The 22,239-nt window shown below is 45.3% G+C and overlaps 2 protein-coding genes across 5 annotated transcripts in view; one reads left to right on the forward strand and one right to left on the reverse strand.

Annotated features, from left to right (window-relative positions):
* LOC148216940 (uncharacterized) overlaps positions 1 to 22,239 on the forward strand; it is a 589,705-nt gene that overhangs the window by 100,596 nt on the left and 466,870 nt on the right. The window lies entirely within an intron of this gene.
* MTF1 (metal regulatory transcription factor 1) lies at positions 1,276 to 21,107 on the reverse strand. 4 transcript variants are annotated; one of them, XM_088154137.1, is made up of 11 exons: positions 20,930 to 21,107; positions 20,148 to 20,617; positions 17,001 to 17,239; positions 16,491 to 16,622; positions 13,869 to 13,942; positions 13,025 to 13,158; positions 6,736 to 6,813; positions 6,392 to 6,494; positions 5,352 to 5,884; positions 5,116 to 5,179; positions 1,276 to 4,508 (listed from the first exon to the last, which is right to left on the reverse strand). In XM_088154137.1, exons 2-11 carry the CDS (start codon positions 20,565 to 20,567, stop codon positions 4,093 to 4,095), a joined length of 2,193 nt encoding a protein of 730 aa, XP_088010263.1. In that variant the 5' UTR covers positions 20,568 to 20,617; positions 20,930 to 21,107; the 3' UTR covers positions 1,276 to 4,092. The 4 variants fall into 4 exon arrangements, with proteins under 4 accessions (XP_088010263.1, XP_088010265.1, XP_088010268.1 ...); XM_088154139.1 differs by having other exon boundaries at positions 20,925 to 21,107; XM_088154142.1 differs by having other exon boundaries at positions 5,116 to 5,173; positions 20,148 to 21,107.

Consider the following 22,239-nt stretch of genomic DNA (forward strand, 5'->3'; position numbering starts at 1 on the left):
ACTAATATTGCCTTCAATTAAAAAATTATTTTCCAATTCCTTGCAGATATTTCAAAGTACAATATTAATTTTATACAAAATGGACCAGGTAAGCAAACCCTATTTCACATTTTACATTCTTCAAAAATACAACTTTGTTTATTCTTCTGGTGTTTTGGAGAGCTCTTCCTTTGGAAGTACTGTACCTGTAGTGAGCATCTTCACATCACTCAATGCACAGACATTTGATCCCAGGTTTCAAAGTTAAACTAAATGTGCTTAAACACAACATAGATACTCCTGAGAGAAACTGGTAACTTCAAATCATCCCCCACCATGTCCTGTGAGGCTGTGGAGTTTAGCCATAGCAACACCATGGCAGGGTTCCCACCACACACACACCCTGAACTCTGAATTCACCCAATTTTCTGAGTTCACAGACCACCTCAAATCATAAACTAACGCAATGGGCTGGTCAACTACCAAGCCAAGACTAACTAACCAAAGTTTAGCAGTTGTGCAATGCAGTGGTTAGGTCTTTAATAACCTGGCTAAGCCTGCCATGCAAACCCAGCCAGTGTGATCATGAAGGAAGCTAGAGGTCTAGATCACAGTCCAAACTGTGAAGGGGACCCAGGAAGGCACTTTCAACAATTATCTGAGAACCTTTGGGGTCTCCACCTTCCTTGCTCTATGGAGCAGTCACTCATTCTTTGTAGGAAAGTGCCTGCTGGGAAAAGGCAGGAAACCAACTCTCCTCAGCTAAAGGGTTCTCTCTCCATCTTGCACATGTTGATGACATTTTTCTGCCCAACAGGAAAAGGTGCATCTGAACCTTGTCTCATGGTCAGAGCAATGGAAAATACCTATTTCCCAGTATGCCGTAGACTAATCCAAAGGTGGGAGAGAGGCTTAAACTGTTCTCTGATGTCCAATAGAGTCCCACATCTAGCTCCACTCCCAAATCCTGACTGTGGCTAGATAGAATGGTAGCTTGTTGTTTCCCCATATAATCTAAGCCAGTATCTTAGTATTTGGAAAGAAATAACACTGCAGAACAAGAGAAAAAAAACTTCAATAACAGATTGCAAAATAAGAACAACGACGACGATAATTCTTCCCTGGGCTTTACTGGTGAAGACTGTTTGTGGGAAGAAAAGCTAAAACACCCAAATGATCAGAAAAATACAAACTGCATTAACTTGAAAGTGTCCACTGCATAGAAACTGGGTTTGGCCAGCGTGCTCACTATTAAAAAGACTGTGGATAACATACCATTTCCATCCATTTTTACAAACACACACACACACACACACACACACACACGCCTTACATAAATATATCCAGTTTCCTTGGCATTTTTCAGTGCAGAACAGACTCCAAAGCATAGAAACAATAAACAATGTAGAGGTTGAAAAACCAGCCCTCACCAACAAGAAATATTGGTTAAAAACAGATGCTATTTCTAGACCGCTAAAGCAAACACAAAGTGTATGACATCAGAGTAGCATTTACTTCCCATGCCAGTGGATGCTCCAAAGAAGGCTTTCTGTGCTTTTATAGAGGAGAGCTGGCCAATAGTGTTACTGTCACCTCTTCCATGACCCAGTTTCTGAAGACCAGCTCATCTCTTGTGGGTACCTTGGCATTCTGGAACTCTTGGTGTCTATAAAGTTAACCATCCCTTGAGAAGGTGTAAGAGGTGATGGGACAGTCCTTTCCAATGGCTGCTGTCAGATTCTGCTGCTTCCAGGACAGAATCACCGGGTGGGAAGTAAGGCAGTGGTGGGGCACCTGGAGAGCAGGAGCACCAGTCTTCGGAACTGCTTCAGGACCAGTGAAGAGCGGCCTGTTTCTTCCCTCCCTTGCAAGGAGTATGACAGAGCTGGGATGGTATCCAAGCAGTGACCAAACTACTGCAGAAAGGCGCTGATCTGACCCAAATCCATTCAGCTCAGGCTACTAATGGAGGTTTTGCATAGACTGGACATTTGCTCAAAGATGCATAAGTCAGAAAAGGGCAGAGTGATGGTTTTCCACCCATTCCATCAATCCCACATAAACACACTTGTGCGCATGCACGCACATATACATACATATAACCACACTCACAGAGTGCATGTGGACACTTCTAGCTACATGTATTGCACTGAAGTTAAGTGCTTTTTTGCACACCACATACTTTTTTACTCAGAGCAAAAAGGAGGAAAATACCCAAGGACTGTGAAGAGTTATTTACAAATGACATTGCAGCCATCAGCTGAAAGAGAACTAAAGTGCATTTTAGAGGCCAGCAAGTAAGTGTAACTAGATCAGCCCCAATGAACTATATTCCTTCCCTAAACTTGAATAGCAGAAGCAAACACTGCAGACTCTAGAGCAAGTTTTCCTAAACTCGGTCAATTCCAGGTGTGCAAACTTCAATTTTCAGAATTCCCCAGGCAGTGTGATCCCTGCTGAGAATTCTGGCAGACGAAGTCCACGTCCCAGACACTGTCCACTTCCCCTCCTCTAGTTACTCTCTCCCACCCCCAGTACTAGCTGAGATGAAGTCCCAGGGCCTCTCCACGCCCTGGAGTCTTGGCACAATTAAGTCCCTCAACCCTAGACCCATCCACAAAGCAGGCTGGGCAAGCGACAAGACCAGCTGGCTCCCAAAGTCACAGGGGGCGACCATTCCAGAAGCAGAGCCAAGCAAGGGGAATGCTCTTGTAACATGGGTTACCAAAATCCATCACAGGGGCACACTAGTCTAAAACTCCACTGCAACTGCCCAGTATAGTAGCTCTCCATAGTCAACAAGAAGCACTTTAACTACACAAGCCTTGCAGGCACATGGGGAGATTCAGGAGGTTCTGGTCTAACGTAGGAAGAAGAGGAGGATCAGAAATGCCCACGGACTGCAGATATTCCCAGTGGGAGTTCAGTGGAACAGCAACCAGCCAGCTTGTCCCGCTACAGCAGCAGCACAGCAGGCACAAACTGAGAACACTTGAAGTGGCCTTGCAAGGCCCCTGCAGCCATCTCTGCTCCACAGGGTGGGTGGACAGCCAGCCAAGGTCACAGCCACAGCGACCCTGCTTCCTCCATCTCTGCCTTTGCCCATCCGCCTGCCTCTCAGCTTGGGAAAAACTCTTAGACAGGCACACTATACAATGATAGTTTGTCCTGGGAACAAAAGAGGGCTGGCTAGAAAATCCAAACACAGTGGATGTGACAAAATAAGGACATGTACAAAACTTTAGAAAGGAGACTACCCCAAACCTTCCAGGCATTCTATGCTAGGATTTTACCCTGAGTAAGTTAAGAGAGGAAAGGCGCCCTTCCCTCTGTGGGGCCTGTGGCTCCCAAGAAACCTTTGGAGGGCAGGTGGACTGTCTGGCTGCACCCCAACTGTCTGCGGAGGGAAGGGCCTGGCTCGGCAGCTCCGCAGACCCTGGAGGAGTCTGCTTTGCCAGACCAAGCTGGATTGCTCCCAAGTCTCCACCAGACCAACACTGAGACCTCCAAGCACCTCTCTGAACCCCCCAAAGCCAGCCAATCTAAAGGGGAACATTTTCTAGGCAAAAGTAGCTATGCTGAGATAGTCATTCTGATAAAGCTGAACAGTGCAAATCCTTTTAGCCCCTGAATTCATGTAAACACCCAGGCAGTGCACTCAGTTATCAAGAAGAGCAGGCACATAAGATGAAGGAGCCAGCAGCCCATGTACTCATGTGCAAAGTCTGATCATGATGTGCACGACTTGTTTTTGCAGGTAGCAAAAGGGCGAGGCCTTGGGGAGGGCTTCTCCACTCCTCTGTGCCACTGCTGCTCGGAGAGCCCACCATGCTGTTTTCACACAAACATTGATTTCTTTCCCCTTGCTGCTCACAGGGCACACTTACCCCGAACCACCCCAGGCCCAGAAGTACTCCGCTCCACCCCCACGAAAGCAAGGTGCAGCCCACCTGCCCATCCTCTCAAAGTGACCGATTCCTATGCTCACATTGCTGTGAGCCAAAGTGACAAGTGAGGGCAGAGCCGGCTGCTCCTCATCTGGGGAAAAAGGGAGCCCGCGACACCCTCCTGGGCAGCCGGCTCATGTCTGTCTCTCCGCTGCTTGCCAGGGCTTCACTTAGGGAAGTTGCCACCCAAGGCAAGCCCCTCCTCCCCCTGCAGGAGAGGCTCGAGGGGAATGAGAGGGGAGGCCGTCTCGGGGCTCTGGAGAGAAAGGAAATGAGACGCCTCCATGGCACTTAGGAAGCCGGACGGGTGCCCCCCCAGGGTGCTCTGCTGGCCAGCAGGAGGCAACACAGAGGAACAGCTGGCAGCAGCAGCAGCAGCGGACGTGCTGGCCACTGTACTGGGGAAGTCCTGTGGCCCTGGTGCTGGAGACTCCCCTAAGGTCTTCGAGAGAAGGGAGGGACAGCCTTGGCTGCCGGCTTTATCCTTGCTCGTGTCTCGGCAGGCGCACTGGCACTGGCACACCTCTTCCTGCTTGATGATGATCACAGGCACACTCAGGCCAATCTGCTGCACGGGACTCCCTGGAGAGGAAGCAAGCCGTCACTCCACGGAGAGGCCCTGGCTGCTTTCCCGGGTCTCTGAGAATGGCCCATCCCCAAGAGATGGAGGAAACGATGCTCAGAGAAAAGCCTAACCCTAATAGCAGGTCCGTTTCATTGGCCATGACGGCTGCTTGCCAGCAACCTCGTTTCCCCTCTAGGTGGCCCTGCAAGCTTGGGGCTGTTGCTGAGGTCAGCAACATCCCAGGGTGCAGCCTAAGCTCTGCAGAGCAGGTGTTGGAGGAGGGGAGAAACACCATCTAGCATCCATTTCCTGCTCAGGGAAATAAAGATCCTCTCTGGTCCAAAGTCAGTTTTGCTACCCTCCTTAGTGAAGACCCACATGTCCCCCCCCAGTGCACTGCAAACCCCCACTTCGCATTAGTAAGAAGGACACCCATCAACCAAATACAAGAAAGGGAAATAGGCTTCCTTAGGAAAGGAGATGCAGGGAGTACTAAAACGCACAGCCAAAGCATGCTGGGGCCAGATCCCATCCTCAACCTCCCTGCCACTTGCAGCAGCAAGCCCTTCTGGGGGTCAGTGACCTTCAAGGAACATGGATGTGGGGAGTTCAGATGTGGCTTACCCGCACTACCAGTCACAGGGAGAGCAGTTGTGAAGAAGACCTTCTCTAAGACAGGAGCCTGTGGCTTAGAAAGAAAAGAGGGGGGTCAAGCCTGTCAGGAGAGAGGCTGCAGCTTCCCACAGCATTACGGAGGCCGCTGCAGGAGACTCCAAGACCTTGTTATCCTGCACAAAGCTGACCACGTAACCCCCTCCCCACCTTCAGGCTGGTTCCTCCTGCAAGCCTCTGGGACTCACCATCTGCTCTTGGTTCTGCGGTGTCCTGGTGGCCCCATTTAAAATCCACTGGAGGTTTTGTTCTCCCATGAAGATGCCAGACTGAAGAATGGCTGTGTTTTGTGAGGGGGCGATGGTAACACTGGGGCTGCTGGGCAGCACAGGGCCCCCTCCCACAGGCACAGTCTGAACTCTGCTGGGCAGGATCTCAGTGGCACCTGCAGCTGCTGGTCCAGTGGGGACCTCTGAGACTCCAGAAAGCCCAGACCCCATGGGCTGTACAGGTGTCTGAAGGTGGTGCAAGAAGCCCTGGGGACTGGCTGCCAAAAGTGTGCTGTGAGGAGGAGGCACTTCTGGAGGCTGCAGGATACTGGCAGGGGTTCCATAAGCCACTTGCTGAGCACCAGTGGAGACAAGAGGCAGTGCTGGGAGGGAAGGCTCAGAAATGCCAAGCTGAAGAACAAGCGGCAGGGATAAGGGCGCAGCCTCTCCTGGAGGTGTCTGGGCTGCTGGGGCTGGCTCTGCATCACCACCAAAATCTCCAATCAAGGCATCTGTCAAACAAAAAGCACAATGAGAAAACTCCAGAAGACCACAGAAGGACTGCCCATCCAATCCATCTGTAGCCTGGGGCCTGCCCTAGGGGGTTCTTCCTGTTGGAACCAGGGGAAGCCGCAGCAGGATGCTGACCCAGCCGTGTAGGGAAGATGCCCCTCTCTTAAACCCTGGCCTGCTCCCCACTGGCCTCCTACACTGCTCTCATAAGGCAGGCCATGAACCTCTCCCATACCAGTCGGCCTGTGGCAACATTTTCCTTCAAGGCAGTCCAGCCCAAAGATTCCTCAATGCTCCCAGAGAACACCTTTCTTCATCAGAGTGTTGTGATGCGCAGAACAGAAGACCCAGCAGATGGAATCTCTCCTGCTGTTCTTAGATACAGTTTCTTCTAACTGCACCTGGCCCCAGGGGGCTGCTAAAGTCACCAGTCCTTGAGCCTTGGGGCAGTTTGCTCAGATCTGAGGATCACTGGTAAGAAGAGATGTTGCCAAGGGAAATTGTACCTGTGTGCTGAGAATCTTCCTGATTTGGGGGAGGCTCTGGACTTTGGAACATGGACTCAAAGATGCTTGCTGGTGAGATTGTACTCAGGTCTTGTCCATGTGCCTGCAGAAAGGAGGGAGCGGTAAGGCACCCCAAATTAGCAATCTGTCCCTGAGCTTGGTGCCAGTGCTGGCTCTAGGCCCAGACAGGACAATTACAGAGCAGGCTGTTCACAGTACTCTGCTGGAGAAACCAAATAAGCCAGCTTGCTTTCTGCAGCATGATAAACAGGTCCTCCTCCAAAGACATGGCAATACGTCTGACACCTACTGTGCTATTGTAACCAAAGGCAAGAGATGCTTACTGGATCTGAATTATCCCGCAGTTCTAAATCTGTGGACATAAGGCTCAAGTCGCTCAGGCAGAGTGAGTGGTTTGCATCCTGCAGAGGAGGAGAGGGAGCCTAAATTAAGTGATGGAGCATTTAGAACAGAGCAGGGGAACCAAGTGCCACCTGCCCCATTCTCGTCAATCACACCCAACACAGCCAACGCTCTAGAAGGCCAAATTCCCTAAACCCAGATTTATAGCCACAAGCGTGGTTCCATCTAGGATGCCACATTTTTGAATAGCATCAGACCTTGACTTCAGAATATGCGGTAATTTTTCTGGCTTTGGTAAAACACAAGGGATCACTCGATGAGAAAGAGTCTGCAGCAGGAGAGAGCTACAGAAAATTGCATGAGTGATGAACTTGAATCGCCCAAGTCCAAGGAAGGAGCCAGCAGTTTTAGAGAGGGCAAATCAAAATAAAAAGCCATGGAGAGAGAAAAGATTGGCAAGTCAAAGTAGGAGGGCTTTGATTTCCCTGTCTTACCTTTGCCAGCATGACTTCCAGACTATAAATAAAATGATTATTACTTATTAAACTTGTATGCCCCCTGACTCTTAACGACTCTGGGCTTGTTACATGACTAGCCCAAAGTCACCCAGTTGGCTTCCGTGCCCGAGACAGGACTAGAACTCCAGTCTCCCTGCTCCTAGTCAACTGCCTCTAATCGCTCTGGGCAGCTCACAACAATCAAACAAAGAAATTAAATATTTATTTGAATTTATATGCTACCCAACTCCAATGACATCACAATAAAATCAATAAAACCTAAAAATTAAAGACAAAAGACAGCAAGTGCAATGAGGTGAGCTGTCTCCCTCACCGAAGGCCTGGGTAACCCTAACCCTGACCCATATCCAAGGAGAGGTGGGAAGGGTATCCCACCACTTGCATCGACCCCTCCCCAAAAATTCAGGTTTACAGTCCCTTTGAAATATTAATCAGACTTGAGCAAGCACTTGTCATTCTAACAATTTCAGAAGAGGAGTCTGGTTAGTTTGCTTCAACAAAAACACTTCTTGCTGCAGATTAAAGGCTAAAATCAGACTACATTTGTTTAAGTTGCCACTGGATTCTTTGTAGATGTTCTATTTTATTATCACAAAGCAAACTGTTAGCCTGAACAGAGGGGGTCAAATATTTCTTCCCAAAATGAGAAATAAATGACTACAGTAGTGACACTCTTGAACTCCCTTATTTCTAAATAAGCCCTACAAAGCAAAGTAACTATTTTCTGCATTAAAAACAACTGAAAAGTTAAAACAAGGGTTGGTAGAAAATAGGTTTAACCCCCCTTCCCATATTGCAGCTACACAGAGTTGCTTTTTTGAAAGCATATTTTGTTTTGTTCTGCCTAAAAGTTACATGACTAGCCCAAAGTCACCCAGTTGGCTTCCATGCCCAAGGCAGGACTAGAACTCCAGTCTCCCTGCTCCTAGTCCACTGCCTCTAATCGTTCCCCATATTGGCTGTCACTTCCACATTTTTTTTCCTTCCTTCCTTCCTTCCTTCCTTCCTTCCTTCCTTCCTTCCTTCCTTCCTTCCTTCCATCCATCCATCCATCCATCCATCCATCCATCCTTGTGTTGTGTCAAATTTATATAGTCCCCCATCTCAACCAGTGTGATTCTGGGCAGTGTACAATGAATCATATATTTTACTTCAGTTCTGCAGTATGAAAATGGAGCTTCATTACAGATAATCTAGTCTCATGGTGAGCTCAGATTCAGAAGAGGAGACCGACAATGAGCAGCCAGCTCCGGAGTTACCAGACGAACTGCTATCTGAGCAGCTACAGGCAGAAGAGGATCTGCCCAGTAACCAGCAGGCACAGCTGCCGCCAGTCTTGGAAGATGAAGAGGCTGAGCTGCCCTCCCCCCCCCCCCCCCAGCACAAGGGCTTGCTGTGCAGGGCGGAGAGCAGAGTGAAGGCGCCCCGCAAGGTCACTCACCCTCCCAAACGAGCCACACCGGGGCTGCTCTGGTTTCAGAAGAGCAGCAAGCTCAAGCCTCTCCATTGGTGACAACCGCCCATTAGCTCCCACTCCCTGCACCTGACTTGGGATGTCCCCTTGGTTGTTTAATGGATTTATGGATAGATATAAATGGTGCTTTCAGTGACATTGAAGGTGTGTTTCTTGGGGAAGTGAATATAAATGTGGTTTTGTATGGAGATTATGCCATAAAGTTAGCTGAGAACCCAAATTACTTGCAACAAAGATTAGATATGATGCAATGAGGTGTATGATCTGGAAATTGATAAAAATCAAGTAGTTGTGCTTGTCAGGAAAAAGGAAATAACTGCAAGTTATACATGAATGGAAAAAATCTAGAACAAGTAAATGTATTGTGTACCTTGACAGAATGCCTACTAAAGATGGGGAAATAAACAGAGAAACGTTAAGATGCACAAATGCTGGTAAAACAGTAGTTGACAGTATATGGTCTGCTGTGAGAAACTGATGCTTGTTGAAAGAAGTGAAGCTGTCTGCATAGAACAGTGTGCTTCCTTCTGCTTGTTTGATATATGCAAGAGAGCTGGGCATGTCAGAAGAAACAAAAGTTGAATCAGTTATTTAAGAAATGTATGATAAAAGAAGAGAGATGGTCAAGAACACATGGAAGGGGAAGACTGAGAAAGTCATGGTGAGATGGAGCTGATGAATTCCTCAGAGAGAGATGAGAAGTTTAAAGAACAAAAGGCATTGTCTGAACCGGTACCTGGGTGTGGGGAAAACAAGCATAATTTCCAAGGACAGAAAGGCATGGAAAATGCTGTTGATGTGAATGATTTAAAGATCAAGATTGTGAAGAGCAAAAAGAAGGAATATAAAGTTGGACTATTGTTTGATAATATTGATATTTCTGGTAACTCCTAATGGACTTTTTGCTGAACCAGGACTGAAAAGATGACTATTTCCGGACTGCATATAGATATAAGTTAGGCCATGAGGAGAAGAGCTGTTTCATTTCTAACTTTAAAAGAGAGTGAAAAATTATTATATTAGCTCATGTGATGAAGGTTGGAAGCCAGTTCTTTATTGTTGTCTTTGTTGCCTTTTTTTCCTTTTTTCTGCACCTTCTGAATTTTTTTTTTCTAATTTAGTTTGTATTAGTTTTTACTTCAATAAAATTATTAAATTATTAAAAAAGAAAACGCTGTTTGGAAATGTTTCCCTTTCTTCTTATTTTATCCTGTACCATTAACTAACTCCTCAGACTTACTATTTCCTATGGTTTGCCTGCGGCTTTACATTGGCGGCCCGTTTCTGCCCCATTCAAAGTGCTGGCCATCGCCTTTGAAGCCCTGATGCCTCAGCTCAGCTCAGCTCAGCTCAGCTCAGCTCAGCTCAGCTCAGCTCCCAGACCCTCTCAGGACCACCTCTCCCAGCATGGCCTGACCCACCCCGTGCGTTCAGGCAGAGGGACTCCGGAGGGTTTGCTCCATTTCAAGGAAGGGCCAGTGACACTCCTCCCTATTGAGGCCCTCAAGCACTGCAGCATCTTGCCTCCTGAGGCTCTGTTTCTCCTGGGCTTTAAGGAGACACTCAAACCCCGGCTGTTCCAGAGTGCTTGGGTGCCAATAGGGTGAGGGCTGCCACAAGTAATAAATTGTAGTGAAAAATTGTCTTTTTTCCCCCCATTTTTGTTAGGCTTTTTTACGTCTTTGTGTTAGTGGTCCTGAGCTTATAGAAATGGGCTGTATGTTAAATGTTGTACAAATAAAAGTTTTTTTTTTTTTTAAGTAACACCCTCCAAGCGTTCCTCGTAAGTTTTTTCTTCCAGGCCCTTATCATCTTGGCTATTTAGATACACTTTACTTTGTCAATGTCCTTCTGCAAATGCAATGCTGAGTACTGGAAGCTGTACTGCACCCTGGTCTGACTCTCTCCTCTCCACAGGGGATTCCCCTGCCAATACTCCTGTTTGTTCTCCTTGTTCACTTGCTCAGTTCTAGCTAGATTTTCTGTGAATCTTGCTGGAATTCAAGTTATACATTTGACTTTGCAGTAAAACTTCAGTTTTACAGATCCCCATTCGGGTGACTTCAGATGCAGTGGGCAAAATCTGAAGTTGGATTTTGTTCCATAACAACAGACAATCTGTAATCTTCAACCTTTGATAAAGCAGATTGAAGAACCATTGTTTCTGTGTATCTGCAAGTGTGATATCTCCTGCCCATGGGGCTCTGTCTCATGTGTGGTTAGAAATCTAAGTTCTTCCATGAATGGTATTTGCAAATTGGCATTATTTGTAAATATTGTATAAGTAGTGTATTTAATCTACGATGGCTTCAAAGGCAGTCAAAAAAAGAAAAAAAGTAAATTTGAGCATCACACATTCCAACCAAAAGCTAGTATTGGTTGAAAAATCAGACTTGGCTGAGCACTGGAGTATGGTATAAAGTAGCAAACAGTTTTGGTATTTGTAAAGCAAAACATAGGCTAAAGAAATAAGTACAATATAAATCTACCCATAACACAGCTGAAATTGGGGCAAGAAACACATGAGAATGGTCCAGGAAACAGCACTCAATGAAGCAGTGATGAAATTATGTATTTAGTAATGTTCATGTGGCATTAGAGTTCATGGAGAATAGCATCTAGTAAATATCATTTAATAAATTACTTAAATAATAAGTTTAAAAGCCAGAGATGAGTGGCTGTGGTGATTTTGTAAATGCCATGAATCGTTAGTAAAGAAATCCCCCCTGAAGTTTTGACTGAGGCGGCAGAATAATTCAGGAAAATTCTGTATAAACAAATGAAGGCCTCATACGGATACAAATGTGCTGATGAGATTATTTTGTTCCAACACAAAGTTTCTGAGAACACTGAAGCATTTGAGCATGAAAAATCAACAGCAGGCCAAAAGATCAGCAAGAAAAGGACTTGGATATTTGTGCTGATAGATCACAGAGAGTGACACAAGTCATATTCAGGCAGTTGGGTCATCAAAGAGTGTTGAAAGACATAATTCATCCTTTGCCACCTAGATACTATAATTCAGAGAAAGCATGGTTTATGTAGTGGTTCTTCAGAACTGAATCTTCAACACCTTGAGCCAGAAGTCAGAAAGTGGTATCAAAAGGAAGTGTTGAAGATGTCACCAGGAAATATGAAGGCTGTTGACGATGCTCCCACTCATTAATTGGGAAAAATGTGTACAAAAGTTCTAAAATTTAAGTGCAGTTTTGCCAAAAAAAAACCCCATCAATCCTGTGAACCAGAAGATCATTCTATCAAATAAAACATTTTACAGAAATATATTTCTGGATGAAGTAATGGTTGGGTTGGCGGACAAATCTGATCAAGAGACATAAGAGGGCAATATATCTTACAAAGCCTCGGATACTACCACTCAGTCAGAAATCTTCACCTTTGCTACAGTTGGAAAACAGTCAACATTCCAGTGTTGGCAAATGGCTGGGAAAAAAACCGCTTTATGATGTGAGGCAGAATTGCAGTTTGAAGGAAATGGTCTGCAACTATTACAGAAAACTGGCAAGGAGCAAGCAAGTGAGGATGACGTCTCGCAGTTGTTAGGAGATGAAGGGAGTCCAGGATGGGTACCAAGTTACAATCACATACCTGTAGAGACTATGCCAGTGAGAAAGTAGAGGGCAAGAATAACGAGGATGAGGAGGAAGAACTGCCAGCACCCAAAACTAAGTTGTCAATGTGGAGATCCTACTGAGTGACAGGATAGCTTTTTACTGACTCCTCCTCTGATCGCAAAATCCAGCCTTTATGTGCCCCTCAGGAGATAACCTGAAGCACCATTCTTCCAAGACACGGGTGAAATTGAATATTTTCTTCAAACTAATCACTAACATTGGCTTTTTCATGGATAAAAAAATAAAGCTGAATTGATTTTCTCAGATAGAAGTGTTTTGTTGTAGTAAAAAAAATCACATTCACCATTTAATGAATATTTGGCTTTATGGAAGTCCCATCCTCCTCAACTGGTTCATTCAATCAAAGTTTTACTGGATTGAACTTTAACTTTTTATACAGTCAAGAATTCTAGCTTCCCAATTAAATATTATTGTCCTACAGTGCTGCTCAGATCCAATCATCAACCTGTTTTGGAGGCAGAGGGTACTGCTGGACACACATAGTTCCTTGTGAAATTTCAGCTGCAAAGGCTGCAGGAGCTGAGCTTCTAGAAAAGTTCAGAGTATTGCTGCTGCTGTTACGCAGGGAGCACAGCAACCTGTGGGAACAGCCATATTTCTTTTAACTAAAGAGCTAAACACCCACCTCAGAGAGGTTGCTGTTGGAGAATAAAGTGTAGGGGGACCCTTTTTCATGTCCCTTCATGTGACTCTTGAGGCTATACTGTGTGCTAAAGGCCTTTTCACACCCATTGCTGGGACAGAAGAAAGGTCTCTCACCTATAATGGAAGAAATCAACAAATGTATCAATCAAATCAAAGGTACAAGTCCAGCAATCTCTGGATCCCAGCAGATCCACGATTTTGAATACCTGTAACAGACCTACTCCTAAATTCATTGCAGAGGATAAGTACCAGATTCTTAGTAAGCAGAATCCTAATGTAGCAAATTACAACACACTTGTCAAAACTTATCACGGGCACCTTTTTAGTAATGTATAACTATGAAGTGTATTTCCCCCTAATTTTGAAGACACCACCTAATTTTCCACAAATAGATCAAGTAGGCCTCCATCAGTGTTTGCTTTCTTAAGTAGCCATAAAAGGATTCAGGGGAGTCCATGGATTGAAGAACTGATTGTGCTTGCCACTTATGAACGGATTGCCTATAGATGTAGACTTTGTATGGACAAGTATAATGAAATATGGGACTCATTCATACAAAATACAGTAGGTTGGAAAAATAAAACCCCATGATAGTCACATAAATTTTTAGAAATATATATGTACTTGAATAATATTTGTATTAGATAAGCATATATAGAATTGTAATTGTGTACTATTATAATGATATATTTACTTTTTTGTTGTTGTTATATTCATTGTTATGTTAAAACACTGTTATGTTTTTTACCCCTTTTTTGTGATAGACAGGAAGGAAGGGAGGGAGGGAGGGAGGATTCAGGGGTCAGATGCCTCCCGGGTTTTACCAGTGTGTGTCCTGACGTGTGTCTTCAGATGGTGGCTGGCAGCAAAGGCTTTCCCGCAGCCATCATGGTCACACCTGTGGGAGAAAGCAGAGAGTCTTACAGCATCACCCTGACAACTTGGAAGCACCTTTACAACCTTGAAACATGCTAGCCTCACCCACTTACACGGCAATCCTCAGCAAGAAAAAAAAGGGAGGTAGCCTTGAGCCTTGGAAACATTGACCTGAACTGTTGTTAGAAAACATCTATTTACTCTGGATGAATTTAAGTTGCTATGGCCAGATGAACCACACCCTAAGATACTGAAAGAACTTGCCAACAGCCTCAGCAAATTCTTATACATTATACCTTTGAAAAATTCTGCCAAACTAATGAAGTGCCAGATGACTGAAGAACAACAAATGTCCCTATGTTCAAAAGGAGAAAAAAGGAGGTCTCGGGAATGACACACCAGTCACCCTGATATTGATACACAGAAAGAATTCAGAGCCAATCACAGTGATGGATAGGTCACACTTTGAAAGCAATGCAATGGTTAGCGTAGGTCTGTATGAATTTGGCAAGACTAAATCTTGTCAGATTAATTTTATCCCATTTTTGATTGGGCAACTTACTTAACAGATTGTGAAAATATTATAAAGGAAATGGGCTGAAAACAACAGAAGAAAATTGATCATAGACAGCTGCAAAGTTCTTCACTTAGGAAACAGAAATCAAATGCATACAATAGGATAGGGATACCTGGCTTTGCAAGAGTGCTTGTGAAAAAAGTCTTGCAATGATTGGAGGAAGAGTAAGATGTGTGATGTGGCTGCAAAAAGGGTAAATCGGTTTTAGGCTGCATCAACAGAAATACTGTTTCAAAATTACGGAAGACCCATGTTGCCTTGCTCAGATCCCCTCCTGAATACTGGAAGAGGATTAGAAAAGGGTAATGGGGATGAATACCATGAAGACATTGCAGGACTTTAGCTTTGAAAAGAGAAGACTGAGGAGTATAATAGAATTCAAATACTTATATTCTCTATCGTTTCAGAGAACAGGACATGGAATAACTAATTAAAGCTAGAGGAAGACAGGTTCCAGTTGAATATTTAAAAAGCTTTGCAACAATAAGAGCAGTTTGACAATGGAATCAATTACTCAGAGAGAGGTGTTGTTGGATTTATATTCCACCTTTCCTTCAAGAACTCAAGTGGTTTAGATGGCAATCTTCCTTGATATTATCCCCACAGTAGCGCCCTGTGAGGTAGGCTGGGCTGAGAGTGTGTGTAGCCCATAATAAAGGGGACTTGAGGTTAACCTAACATTTTAACAACTACACCACTGGATTGCAAGGAGTAGATGCTAGACATGAGACATTTTAACCTGGATTTCTTCACTGAGCAAGGGATTTGATTCAACAGCCTGAATAGCTCCTTCAATTCTGGGATTCTCATGCAAATGAAGATGCTGAACAGAAATAATTAATATTCTGTACCTGCTCTCAAGGCATTGGATTGGCCCCAGACTTGCCATGAGGGAATGCCAAGGCCTACATGGCGGAGAAACAGGATTATCTGAGTGCCTTCTCCGCAACTCAGTTAAGATCACGTGACAAGATCCTCTTGATGGTAGTGCATCTATTGTGGATTCTTTAGAGGGCAACCTGAGAGAGGGCACCTGGGTGCATTACTCCAGCTATGAAAATTTCATGCTGGCATAAAGTTTATGAAGCTTTCAGTATCTGCTTAAGGCATATGCATTCATTCATGAATTTGGTCACTCTAATGCTATGTCTTTCCAACCTGGCCTAGTTCTCCCAGGATTTAGAGTTTAAGTTAATGAAGATGTTTAATGAGTTTTCTTGAATTATTAAGTTTTGATTTTTTTGTAAATTGTTTGCCTTAAACTGTATCTTACATATTAGTTGAACGTTTATAAATAAGGAACACGTAATTAGCATATTACAAAAATAACAAAATTAGGTAGTATCATAATAGGTTTAATAGCATCAGCGAGTAACAAACAGTGAAATCTCAGGAGCTGCTTGAACACCAATCAAGCAAGGGCCACTACTACTCTTCATGCCCACAAAACTAATGGTTGAGATAGGAGAGTAACAAGCAGGCCCCCAATATTAATCTCAGAATGTAAGTGGGTATGCTGGGGCCAATGAAAGCGAGCCCATCACGTCAACTGAAACCAAAAACCCAAGAGCAGCTTTGGTGCCTCTGAGGTTCTCCAGAAAGGAGCATCTCTACATCAGGCTGATCTTGTCCACCTGAACAATTAAGAGGGCTGCAACCATTTGTTTTTCTACCACCAATCAGTATAATGTTGAGTGACAGTGAACATATGAACCTATGCACTCAGCCGATAACGGAACATTTGCCAGAGGTGGACATGCTGGAAATCAGATTGGGAATTTATACATTATAGGCCTCAGTGAATTTAAAATGCAGCTTATGGTAAATCAAACCAGGACCTTGGAATTAAAAAAACAAAAAAACAAACAGGGATTCAAGCTCCAAGAACTGTTTCCAAGAGGTCCCTGAAGATATTATGGTACACAGCCTCTTCAAAAGCTTTGCAAATGGCCCAGGAACACAATACAATGCATGCTGAAACCAGACAACTCACCTGAACGGCTTCTCTCCAGTGTGAGTCCGAATGTGTTTCCGCAAATCACTGAGGGTTGTAAAGTACTTGCTGCAGCCTTCTGATTCACAGTTAAATGTTTTCCCTGTGTGAAGCCTCTGATGGGCTTTTAACCTAAAGAAGGAAAGGAGGGGTTAGAGAATGTCTCTTCTGGTCCAAGACACACCCTGCAGTGAAAGAGCAAGGCCCATCTGATAGGATTATAGACTTGGGCCAAAGTTCTGCAAACTGAAAACACCTATCAGAGCCAACATGCTAATGGAAGAAGTTGTGTGGGTGATGTACTTCAGGCAATAAATTCTGGAAGAGCTACAAGCACTGATGTGAGAGATTTGGAGAGTGGGGATAGGGTAGGGTAAAGTATATTTCACCAAGGACATTATCCAATTCAACCAGGAGTATCCATTTCTCTGTGTGTGTGTGCATGCGTGTCCATGTCCATGCTGTAATTTCTTATGCTGAATGTGAGAATTCCTGAATTCCTCCTCTTACCTGTACAGTGTATTGAAGGCTTTTTCACAACCCTGAACATCACACTCAAAGGGCTTCTCCTTGGTGTGCACTCGGACATGGATTCTGAGACTGTAGGATGTCAGAAAGGCCTTCCCACACCCCTCCTGATTGCACACAAAGGTGTACTCCCCCCGGTGGGTCTTCTGGTGGGTGCGCAGGTTGCCTGCAGTGCTGTAGGTACGAGGGCAACCCTCAAACGTGCACTGGTAGCGCTTCACCTGTCAGACAAACAAGCACCATGAAAATCAATATCCACAGCAGGCCAACTAGGATTGGCCCAATCCATTTTACAGAGCTACTGGAAGAGATAGTAAGTTGGTAAATCAGAAAAAACTCCTAAGGTTTGCGGGTTATGCAAATTAGCAACGGAAACCCCGCCTCCTGCGCTTGCCAGCTGGGCTCTGCTCTAGGAAGGAGGCTCTGGCAAACCACTTCCGAAACACCTTGCCTTGAAAACTGCAAGGACTCATCCAAGCAGTCACTGCAGAGTCGGTAATGACTGAGCGCAGATAAAAAAAAAAAAAGAGATGTATAGGGGAAGACCACCCAGTCTGAGAGCCAGATCTCATGTGTCTCAAACTGTCTCCAGTGAATGCAACTGACATTTTTAGCAGCATCCATCATAAGCTATGATATCAAAATGATGCATGTCATGACACCAGCATCAAGACTCAAGTCAGTTACAATGTCTGATTCAAGTATATGTTGCATCATGATACTGTATATGAATCATCATTTGCCCCTCACAAAGATGCCTTGGCCAGTTGCACAGTGAAAAGGAGAGTCACTCCAGACTTCCTAGAATATTTTTTAAGGATGCATGAACAAGGATGCATGAATCTGACCACCACCGTGATGATGACAAAGGTCTATAGGAAACTGTAACTAGGCTTCATTGTACTCAGTAACAGTAATTTGTATTGTTTGTAGCCCAGATTGCACAAGGAATATATACTACAAAAACATTCAGCTAAGGACAGTTAAGGTTTCCCTGGGGAAAAAATCTGTCAAGAATGGACCAAGCCCATGTCCTCCACACACAGGGCTCTCTAACTTCTGAAGAGATTTCTCTTGAGTTAGCAATCCACTACAGTACAAAGGTGGAGAATCACAGAGGTTTGCTGGATAGATATGAAGGGAAGAAGTGGCTCAGATATTTAGAGAGAGAATTTCAAGGAAGGTACAAAAACAGAGTGAAAAGTAGCACTGGGTTTCTCTATCCCATATAACACATTTCTAAAATGGGAGACCTAGTTGGAACAGAACCACCAGAGTTTTGGCCCTCCAGTCATGCCTCACATGTACCTATGTCATTTACGTAAATCCCAGCCTCCCAATCCCAATAATAGTAGGACAAGCTCTTACTACAAACCCGTTACTCTGCTTCCCTTGGCTAAATTAAAGGAAAATCTTATTTACCAGGACTTGCAGTGAGCAACTTACTTTGAAAGATCTGAAGAAAGTATAGTAGGTGCACTCTGAGAATGCAGAAGCAAAACTTGCATAAAGTAGTATTTCCTTTGCTTTCTTTTCTAGACAATATGGGATCTTCTGAATGATTGTATTTATTTATACAGGTTATAAAGCCTCCTGAGGCTCTGTGTGTATAAAATCCCAATGCAGAGTAAGAGTATATCTCCCCCCCCCAATAGCAACAAACAAGAATGGCACACCTGCTCCTCTAGATGCTTATCATCAAAGCCTTCCAGAAAAGCCAAATCTTATGTATTCTCTGGAAGATCATAAGAGCAGGAGCAGGAGGGGACCTTCAGCAGGCACTTTCTACTCACCTGGGTCAGGCAGGCCGAATTTTCTCTAAGATAGACATTTATAAGCAATAACTAGCACCTTGAGTTCCTCTTGGAAACAAATTGGTAAACATCTGCTGTAACCATGGTATTGGATGAGAGAACAGTGATTATTGCTGGCTTGGATGAAAAGGTAGCAGGACTAGCAACTGTACTGAGTTGCATGTGAATCAAAAGCACCAAAAACAGTGGACTAATTACCCATGTGGCCCACACAAGATCTGTTCATCATCAAAAAATATACAAAGGCATCTAGTGCAGGATTCAAATGGGGTAATCTTCTAGTTAGCAGCAGCAGCAGCAGAAATAATAATAACAACAACAACGTAATCAAGGAAGACTGCAATAGTACACAACCTGTAGGTAAAAGGCAACAAAACACTTTCTTCTGAGATTTAGATCCAAGTTATTAAGTAATCACATAGCTAATGAAAGGGCGACAATATTTTTACTTCCAAAGCAAAAATGTGATATTGACACACATTTCTGTATTATTTACACAATAAGGAAATACATCTTTTACTTCTTTTTCTAAAAACTTGAGGGATATTATCATTTTTATCTTAGAAATCACATAGATAAGGAGATTTTACTTGAAACTTCAGGTGACTTTGAACGGGTTGACAATTACCCTGTTTTAAAACTGCAAAGGGAAAGAAAGTTTATTGTAAACTAGTCACTGAACCAAAAACTTTGAAGTAACAATGAAGCCAACAGAACTGCTCTCTAAATTTCCAGTTTTAAAACACCTGAAAATTCTAAGATACGGTCAAAACTTGTTAAACATAATTCCTTATCTCAATCACTAGATCCTTTCTCTTACTTTCTCTGTTATTTTAGTAGTGAAAATTTCCAAGGCAAATGACCAATAACTATGAACAGCTTTATTTAGAAACAGTAACAAAGGTTATCTGACTTATCAGGGAAACGTTAATTCCTATCACTGCAAAAGCCTACTCTTTTTAAGCCTCCTTTCTCTCTTATTTTTTATGAAATGCAATTGAGCATTTTGGAAGCAATTTGTTTAAAGATGTACAAAATGTAATATTGGACTAGTACTATATAAAATATTATCCAAGAGCAACATATGAAAACAAAATTGGCTTGGAAACTTAGGCACCTTATCTGATGTAGATGCAAGCTTGGGAAGTTGTTAGCTTCAAAAATAAATGCGAAAGAAAGTAATTTTCCCAGGCAGACAAGAATTAAAAGCAGAAGCGACTCAACAGCTTTTAAGCACAGCCCAAAATGCTTTGCAATGAAGCACTTATTCAAGAGGCCTCCAGGAAGAAGGATCCCATTTCAGCGGGGGACTTACTTCTTTAAGCTTGGTTTCAGGGCACTCTGACTGTAAAGTGAGGGTGGCCCCCTCGATGTTCCGCGGCATGGGAGTTGACCCAGGATTGATAGTCAAATGGATCTGATCCGGCGAAATAATGTGCTGCACGTAGCCCTGGGAGATCCCTTCATGATCGGACATCAAGTGAAATCTATCCTCGTGCAAGAAAGGTAGGGGACCCCCGCCCTGCCCCTCCTCTTCTTCCTCCTCCTCCTCCTCCTCCTCCTCCAACGGCTCTTGGTCTTGTTCAATGAGAACAGTCGTCCTGTCGTAGACGGTCCCGGAGGAAGGCGAGGCGAGGCCATTCTGGTCCACAAACCTCATCAGTTTTTCATCTCGGGCCAAGTCATCTTCCTCCACCTCGTAGTAGATGACATTCTCGGGACTGTTTTCCCCCATGGCTTAGCGGAGTTCGGGGGCGGCCACAGGAGGAAGACGGTGCAGGTCGTCTGCAACGGAAAGCGAAGACGCGTGAACGAGCCAGGCCGCGTTCCCCCAGAAGCCAGCGGCCCATGCTCCGGCCGCGGGTCACTCCCGGCACCCCGAGGGGCCGACCCGGGCTGCCCGCCCACCGGCCCTCTGCCCCAGGCCCAGGGCGCTCGGGGGTCCCGGCTCGACGCCCGCCTCGCCCCGCCCCGCCCCGCCCCGCCCGGCGACGAGGGAGGGAAGGAGGGAGGCCGGCAGCGGCGGCAGCGGCGCGAAGCCGGCCCGGCCCGGCGCCGCGGGCGAGGACGCGTCGCCCGCAGAGGCCCTTGCCTCACCGGGTGCCCCCCACGCCGGGTCAGGCCCGGGCGGGGCCGCAGCCATGGCGCCGGGCCGTCTTTCGCCGTCGCCGCTCGCTTGCTCGGCTGCCCGGCCGCCGCCGCCGCCTCCGCCGCCGCCGCCAGGGGCTCCGCAGACCTCCGCGGTTCCGCTTCCGGCAACCGCACAGCCCGTCGGGACGCCGCGCTTCCGGCCCGGGCCCCGCCCCCGCCGAGAGGGCCCCTGGCTCCTCCTTGGCGCGTCCCGCCGCCAGGCGGCGCTGCTTCCGCGGCGGGGGGTCTACCGGGGCGGAGCCGGGAGGGGCGACCGCCTGAACGCGGCCTTTGGCGTCTTAACGTGGCCCGATCTGCTTTTTCTGCTCTCTTTGCATTTCTGTTTTTTCGTAAAAGCTCCACAGTGAAAAGCGCCCAGGGTAATATGAAATAAAGAAACTAACTGCTCCTTAGAAAAGTTTGCAACTTATTTATTCACCTTTTTGTCTTTCTAGGCTGTTTGCAAAATGTACTGAGCGACAAACTAGCCCAACCGTGTTTTAGCCCAGCGTATGTGGGCTCAGTGCTTGACCCTAATTTACAATCCAATATATTGTGCAAATCAAAAATACAGTATTACGTTATAGACATCCCTTATGGGTGAGCATCCCTTATAGCGAGAGCGCACAAAGGGAGGAAGAAGTATAGGCGAAGAAAGACATGAGACAAAAGGAGGTGCAACTAAATTTACTTCACGCTGACACCATTTATGTACTTTTATTTATGACATTTACCGACTGCCACAACTTGCAATTCTAGGTGGTTGAACTAGAGGATGACTGGCACATAACAATAACCCCAAAGCCCTCGTCAACCAGAGTTCTCCCTTGAGGCACAAATGACCAGGCTCCGATTATCCCACTTCAGACCCATTACGCAAAGCCCCAGCGCTCTGGAGAAGGCTCTGATGCTGGAAAGAGAAGAAGAGGATGACCAGCAGCCAGGGGGATGGACTCAGTACAGTGGCTATGGGGGCACCATTGGAAGACCTGAAGGACCAGGTTGGGGACAGATCCTGGAGAAAACCTTACCTATGTGATCACTAAGAGTCAACACTGACTGGATGGCACATAACCAATTGCTCAATCAATCAAAGCCCTCTGGAAGGCCTTGGTTTCAATCAGCATTTTGAATTGCACTCAGAAACCTACTGGAAGCTGGTGCAGAACATCCAGTATCAGAGTACTATGTTCACTGCACTGAGTGTGTGTGAATATATTGGCTACAAGGTTTTAGACCAGTTGTATCTTCCACCTGGCCTTCAAAGACAGTCCCAT

This window comes from Python bivittatus, unplaced genomic scaffold, assembly GCF_059951505.1.
Source record: "Python bivittatus isolate LINGU-HERP-01145 unplaced genomic scaffold, Pbiv_v1 ctg000040_np1212, whole genome shotgun sequence".
In the NCBI taxonomy this organism is placed as follows: Eukaryota; Metazoa; Chordata; class Lepidosauria; order Squamata; family Pythonidae; genus Python; species Python bivittatus.